This window comes from Priapulus caudatus, unplaced genomic scaffold (assembly GCF_000485595.1).
Source record: "Priapulus caudatus unplaced genomic scaffold, Priapulus_caudatus-5.0.1 Scaffold63, whole genome shotgun sequence".
In the NCBI taxonomy this organism is placed as follows: Eukaryota; Metazoa; Priapulida; class Priapulimorpha; order Priapulimorphida; family Priapulidae; genus Priapulus; species Priapulus caudatus.
This window is the reverse complement of record NW_014577124.1, coordinates 43,040-50,665: the sequence shown is the minus strand read 5'-3', so window position 1 is coordinate 50,665 and position 7,626 is coordinate 43,040. Positions and strand designations below refer to the sequence as shown.

The following is a 7,626-nucleotide window of genomic DNA, read 5'->3' as shown; positions in this document are numbered from 1 at the left end:
CCATCCACCCATCACATCGCCCTGTGTTTTTTCCCTATCAGGATGAGCATTCCGTCCGCGACATCCCCAGCGGGTCCAAATCCGCATATCATGTTGCCTAAATAAATCAAGACCCTCTTATCCCACCTCCGTGATCTCAATCGCCTGCATCTCCTTAGTCCTCCCTCCTAATCCTTATTTGTCGACAAACCATGCCGTGATGCTATCTGTCACAACGCAACGCGCTTCTGAATTCAACATAACATCATGATGACACTCGGACTCCAAACTGATTTGGCATCCTTGCCGTGTACATCCATCTCACCAGAACTCGCACCACCGCTCTAGCCCGCCCGTCAGCCGTCAACGTTCTTCCCCCGGGTGGCGCGACGGGTTGCTATTCGGGTTTCTCCGTGTGTTCCTGCCCGCTCTCCCGGCGCGTTCCGTCCCGCCTCACGCGACTGTTCGCTCGTGTTGCTATCGTTCCTCACCCCTTCCTCACCTCAGGTGTCCCTTTCCCGTGTACAAGAGGCAAATCGGTTGCTTCGTGTTAACTGCAACTGTTCTCCGTTTGTCGCAAATCTCCTTGTGTTGCTTCCGTGCAGCATTGGACATCCTTGTCCTTTGCGGGCCGTTGCCGTCTTGAATGCTCTGTGTCATTGTCGATTCACCTCCACCACTGAATTATTCTGCAGTGCCATTCACGATAACCTGACTATGCTGAACATTCCAATGCTGCCAGAAGGTTTCCTTTCCACCCGTGATTAGAATTTGGACGCTATTCTGGTTTTAGCTCTGGCCGCATCGCCCCACCACTAACAAAATCTGGCAGTGTCCATTCTTGATCCCCTGGGACCCCATGCCGATCATATTTTCAATGCGGTTGCTAGACAGGTTTCCTTTCCAGCTAATCTAAGCTCCACATTTGGGGTGGCCGCAGTTGGGGGCGTCTGCGATACACCCACCACTGAATTATTCTGGCAAGGGCCCATTCACTGATACCTGGGACTTACATGCTGAAACATTGATCTCCAATGCGTGCCAGATAGGTTCGCATTTCCAGCTAACTAGCTCAATTTTGGGGTACTCCGGTTTTTAGCCTGGCGATGCGCACCACCACTAAGAAACATTCTGGCAGTGTCCCATTCCTGACACCTGGACCTGCCGCAACATCTTTCACATAGGTTTCATGGGGTTTGTCCTTTCCCAGCTAATCTAGCTCAATTTTGGGTGCCTTTCAAATGACCACTGACCACACCCACCTAGCGGCTACCTGCAGACTTCACATTTCCTTACAGTGGGTATGTACACGATATCATTGCTAAAATCAGAAAATTGGTTTCCTTTCCAGCTTAGGCCTACGCCCGCTGGGCTCCCGGTCGATCTGAAATCACATATAGTTTATGTATACACGCATATATACTACTACATGCACGTTGTTTATGTTTTATAACAGCATTGACGTCATATGCGCACATGCGCAGTTTTAACGGTTGGCCAGTCAAGCAGATGCGTGATATTGTTCGATACAAGCACACGCACGCACGCACGCACCGTGTACGTTCAACACACTACAACGCAGCACCGCCACTGCCACGCACGTGTTACACGTCAACACTGCCACACGCACACACTCATTGAACGCCACCGTGTACGTGCACACGCACGCATACACGCACGTGTACGTGCACACGCACGCATGCACGCACGTGTACGTGCACGTGCACACGCACGCACGCACGCACGCACGCACGCACGTCTACGTGCACATACATGCACGCACGCACGTACGTGTACCTGCACACACACGCACGCACGTGTACGTGAACACGCACGCACTCACACACGCACGCAGGCACGCACGTGTACGTTCACATGCACGCACGCACGCATGCACGCATGTGTACGTGCATATGCAGGTACGCACGCGCGCACGTGTACATCCAAACGCATGCACGCACGCACGCACGCGCGCATGCACATACGTGTGCCTGCACACGCACGCACGCACGTACGCACGCATGCACGCAGGTGTACGTGCACACGCACGCACGCACGTGTATGTGCATACGCACGCTCGCACGCTCGCACGCACGTGTACGTGCACGTGCACACGCACGCACACACGTGTACCTGCACACACACGCACGCACGCACGCACGCACGTGTACGTGAACACGCACGCACTCACACACGCACGCAGGCACGCACGTGTACGTTCACACGCACGCACGCACGTGTACGTTCACACGCACGCACGCACGCGCACGTGTACGTGCACACGCACGCACGCACGCATGTACGCACGTGTAAGTGCACACGCACGCACGCACGTGTACGTACACACGCACGCGCGCACGTGTACGTGCACACGCACACATGCACGCACGTGTACGCACGCACGCACGCACGCACGTATACGTGCACACGCACACACGCGCGCACGCACGCACGCACGCATGCACGCACGTTTACATACACACACACGCATGCATGCACGCAGGTGTACGTGCACACGCACGCACGCACGTCTACGTGCACATGCATGCACGCACGCACGTGTACCTGTACACACACGCACGTATACGCACCAACGCACTCATACACACACGTGTACCTGCACACGCACGCACGCATGCCCGCACGTTTTCGTGCACACACATTAAATTTGACATGTAAATTGGCAGATGCCGAAATAATTATGCCTATACTGAAGTATAAATACATATATGTTAGAGTTTTGAAAAGTATTTTTAAGCTCTAAAAAAGCATCTTGGTGTCTTAATTTTTTTTAAATTTTTGGGGGAGAACCCCCAAACCCCCCTTTGACGAGGGGGAAACCCCCCTAGAGCGCCCCCGCCACGGCTGCGCCGTGGGCACCTGGCCTTCGGCCAGCTGTTCGTCGACATCTGTTATTGATGCTAAATGGCCTGACCAATGTTTATTTGCTTCCGCCGGCCCTGCGCACGATGGAGATTTTGCAATAATTACACTAAAATGGAGCGACCTGAGGTGAAATTCCTGCAAATTTAAAAAAAAAAAAATTTTGGCTTGGGGGTGGGGGGCTCGGGAGGGGGGGTTCGTTCGACCCCCCCGAACCCCCCCTGGCTACGGGCCTTAATAATATATGTATTATTTTTTATATTGAACATGCAGGCAGTCTATCAGTTGTGTTTCTGCAATAATTGTTACTTTATAATTTTTGAACAGCTCCACTAGATTGCCGACACAAGTAGAATGGGTTGACCTGAGTAATGTGGTTTCTGGTCATTGGTTTCTATGTACAATATTGGTATATATTCGATGTACTTCAAATCTAGACGCCATCAAGTACATCGTGATAATTTGAGGATATGATGAAAAAATTCATATTCGATTTTTTTTCGTTTTTTTTATATTTCGCACGCTTGGCAGAAGCTGCTTGATGGAGTTAGCTTCACATGGCCTTCAATCAAATAGGAGAACAACTCTGAAACTTCGTCTATATTACATGTCCATTTATTTTCCAGAGTTTTACAAGTAAATAATAGTCAATCAGTCAAACAAATTATTAGTTAGTGATTTTTTCATATTTTAACCTACATGTCACTATATATATGATTATAGATAAGATTTCGACTATATAGACAATTAGAAACAGACTGCTATTACGATTAATTACAATGAGAACATAGACCAAAGTATGAATTTACCATGTTTTTTCTTCGTTTTTCATCCCTCTCTGCTGTCTGAGTAATTGCACTAGTAATACACAATATCCTTTTTTTTAATCAAAACTAAGCAAGTGCAATCGACTTATACATCAAACATGAGAAATCTAACATGTTCCATTTACGGAAATTTATAACCTAATAATGCTCTGCAAAAACGCTATCACAGTATTGCACAGCGATGCCAAGCTAATGTCTATATATACACTGTAATAAGATTTTATGAATTGTTCCCAACCCTAACTTTTCCATAAACGCCTATATGGAAGAATCATTCTCATGTTGAATGTATAATTGCTACAATTTATTTGACACTTAAATAAAATGTAGCTCACATAATTCTAATATCCAAACTAATTGATTTTACGTGACCCTGGCTAATAGAATGGTAGTCTTATGGATGCTACCTTTACTTCATTATTTAATATCAATATACAAAATATACCTAATTGAAGACGTTTGTGACTTTCACAACTAAAATTCACATTATATACAATATAGATAGGTACACGTACCTTAACTATCATTCAAAAAATAATCTTTTTCGTCTTGCGACTTACTTACAAGTGTGGGTGAACAATATAATTGTCTAGTCACACACATAAATCAATTGTTGCAAACTTTAAGTTTGGTCTGTAAAAATTTCAGTGTACATATAATCAGGAGTAAGATAATATAGGATCCTATATTATCTTACTCCTGATATAATTACACTTGCCAGTTAATATGATTTTACTGTGTCTGGCACTTACAGTGGTAGACATCACTGTTTTGCACGGCACTTTACAGTCAAAGGTAATGGAAAAAAGGGCATATATTAATCAATGTTGCTGTAAAATTGTAAACAGTTTTGTTGCTCAAAACTGCAATAATGAGACAGAAATCTATCACATGAGATTTCACTAATAAATTAGGCATACAGTTGTACTTGGAGTTTTCAAACACATTCTCTACAGCAATTATCATTTTAGCAGAAAAGGAGATGTTGGATTACGAAGATGCCTAGAAAAGTGGTTATATTTGAAATTTTAGAATGATCATGTGTCACCTAGGATAATCTGACCACCCACAGTGTGAGCTTAGCTGAAACCAATTTTAGTTACCAATGAAATTTTAGAATGTGACAAAACAACAATGTGACAAATATAACACAATATGAACTTCACATGAATTCAGAATACGATCTAAATGGAAATTTACAATGCAACAATACATGATGTAAGAGATGTTCAATGCACTGTGATCTAGACATCAACATCTACTTCACACGATTCGTCTGAACTCTCTGCCATCGAGGACAGGTTTTGTTCCAATAGTTCGGAGAAATCAGGCACAACCTTTGTACCGTCTGGCTTAAACGGGTTGCGGCAACCGCGACAGCGGCAGTCTAAGCAGCACTTCCCGTCTACATAGCATGGGCACCGCTGGCCACAGCAGGTCAACTTTCCTGGGCTCGGGGTTGCTGTGCCACAACGACAACCTTTCTTCATCTTTGGTTTCGGCTTCTTTGGTTTGTCGTCAGTTTGGCTGTTCTCATCAGCCTCCTTGTCTGTCGACGTGCACGAATCGCTGCCAGACATAGAGCTCTCTCCTAGGCCATTAGACGGAACATGTTCTTCGCTCACAATACTTTGAGTGTTTGCGCGTTTTTGGCTCTTCTTCTTTTTTACCTTAACCTCTTCGTTAGTCGGAGAAGTCGGATACTTCCTCTTGATCTTGATCTTCGGAGACTCATAGCTGGTGAGGGTCACACTGTACAGTGACTGACCCGATCGGTGACTATTGCTGTTCGATGTAGCAGAAGACCCGGCTGACATGGAGTTGAATTTCGAGACTTTGTACTGTTGCAGTTTTTGCGCTGGCGGATTTCCAGTCGCAGAGCCAGTACTGCCACGGTTTGAGGCAAAGTTTTTCTTATAGGTTTTCTTTCCAACATTTGTTGTCGGATCAGGAAGGCCAGAAAATAACTTAAAACTTGATTCGGCCATTTCATTTCGTGAGGAGCAGTCGTCTTGAACGTTCATACCTTCACGGATCATGTGTGCAATGTTTGAAATGCCACCATTGTTGGCAGTAACGGACACTGCATTTCGAAAAACGTTTGTACTCGCAACATATTCACACAATTTTTTGTAACAGTGAACAATTATTCGAAGTTGTTTATTTTGCGTATACTTGTTGTAATCTTTGCACCAACTGCATGAAGGTTTCAACCGCATTTTACCCCCAATGCAAGTCTTACAGACATGATGCTGGCATGTTGACTCCGACGATCCGAATGGGTTTATCAATACGTTGCCACAGACGCAGCAAGATAAAGCACTTTTTAGGTAGGGCAGTAAGCGGAACAAATCCTGCCATGTACTCTCATCATCCGAGTCTGCCATCATCGTATATCGGCATGTAGTTACGTATAACGTAGTAGCGTTCATCTTGCTATAGTTAAATGCACACACATTCAGTTATTAAATGTATAATTTGTCATAAATACTTCTTTGCGCAAAAATGTAAACATTCGTGTACGTGCGCTGCTAATGACGTCACCAATATTAGCGTAGCGGCGCCGGAAACTCTCACCGGAACATGTGATGACATCTCCTCGATGAACTTTGACCTTCGCAGCAAAATAATGGCGGGTGAAGTTGAAACTGATTTGGTTATGCAGTCTCACATAAATCTAGACAAGTTACGAGGGTTTGTTAGGATGTATATAGACAAGGTAACAGTGCGGGTTAATAATCATTGTTATACTCTATTCGTTTAATTGTCATATCAGTCATGATGGTCAGATCACAGATGAGGGCAGTCAGGCACTGTCACTCACACTCACAGGCACTTGGACCGGTTCAATAATAAAATGATGGTTAATAAATACCACTTGTCAGTACTAGACCTACCAGTAACAGTACCAGTAATAGTCTTAATGTTTGATTTGACCTAATAACTTCACTTCAACACCGTCAAATACATCGCTGCAACACAGCGCGCACGACATTGTGCATCATCTGCATGCACAAATAGTTGAAATACACAGTGATATAGACTCTATATCACTCTTCTTATCTAATAGTAATACACTCTATGTTTTTCTAATCTATTTCGCCTATTATTCCCGATAATCACCTGTAAATGCCGGTAAAATGCTCATCTGCAACACACAAGTACACCGCACTCAAGCCCTGTGCACAAACAACATGAACTAGAGGGCTGTCTTCGCTGCAAGAGCGAACACTGTATTTGGCAATACATCTACTGTAGTAGCTCCAAGAAACGGTCTTGCTAGGGTTAGAAGACAATTGGTCGCACAGCCTGGTCGGTCTACTACTGTAGCAGTCCTAGAACTTATTAATCTCAACTATCAATCTATAAGTAGTTTATATATTCTGTAGCAAATTCTGCGTGCGAACGCGGATCCGGGCCACTGTTGTTTCTAGGCATGAATGTAACACTTACCTCTCTCTCCCCCTCTCTCTCCTCTCCTCTCCCCCTCTCTCTCTTTCTCTTTCTCTCTCCCTCCCTCTCCCTCTCTTTCCGCTCTTTAACCCCATCATATGTAGCAGCACTACAGCGCTACAGCCCGCGTACAGCCGCTCTGTATAATATGGAGCAATATATTTGCATTTTAAGTAAGGTAAGTTTTAATATGGCACGTGTATGAGAGGCAGGGAGAGCGAGCGGTGGCGGTCAGAGAGGGTGAGAGGGTCTATGTCCCTCGGGGTACTGCCGGAACGTACCCTGGGTACGGTCCGGTATACCGGAACGTACCTTGGTACTATCTAATATGCCGAACCAGACCTCGCCTACTCCACTAACGAGTCTAGGGAGTCGCCTACGCCTACTCCCTAAGCCGAACCCGAACCCTAATCCTAACCCTAACCCTAACCCTAACCCTAATCTTAACCCTAACCATATCAAATAGTGACCAGGGTACGTTCCG

At 45.4% G+C, this 7,626-nt stretch overlaps 2 protein-coding genes across 2 annotated transcripts in view; one reads left to right on the top strand and one right to left on the bottom strand.

Moving 5' to 3' along the window:
- Positions 1 to 3,455: 3,455 nt before the first annotated feature.
- Positions 3,456 to 6,228, bottom strand: LOC106821212 (E3 ubiquitin-protein ligase MSL2-like). Its single transcript, XM_014825921.1, has one exon. It carries the CDS (start codon positions 6,119 to 6,121, stop codon positions 4,934 to 4,936), a length of 1,188 nt encoding a protein of 395 aa, XP_014681407.1. The 5' UTR covers positions 6,122 to 6,228; the 3' UTR covers positions 3,456 to 4,933.
- An 89-nt stretch (positions 6,229 to 6,317) lies between these two features.
- The window catches only part of LOC106821211 (cell division cycle protein 16 homolog), a 27,973-nt gene continuing 26,664 nt past the window's right edge, over positions 6,318 to 7,626 (top strand). The window contains exon 1 of the mRNA XM_014825920.1: positions 6,318 to 6,408. Coding sequence (XP_014681406.1) covers positions 6,319 to 6,408 — 90 coding nt within the window. The 5' untranslated portion in view covers position 6,318. The remainder of the gene's footprint in view (positions 6,409 to 7,626) is intronic.

Bases quoted from the DNA above. Each gene is read 5' to 3' on its own strand.
- LOC106821212 (XM_014825921.1), bottom strand. From the start codon at position 6,121: ATGAACGCTACTACGTTATACGTAACTACATGCCGATATACGATGATG.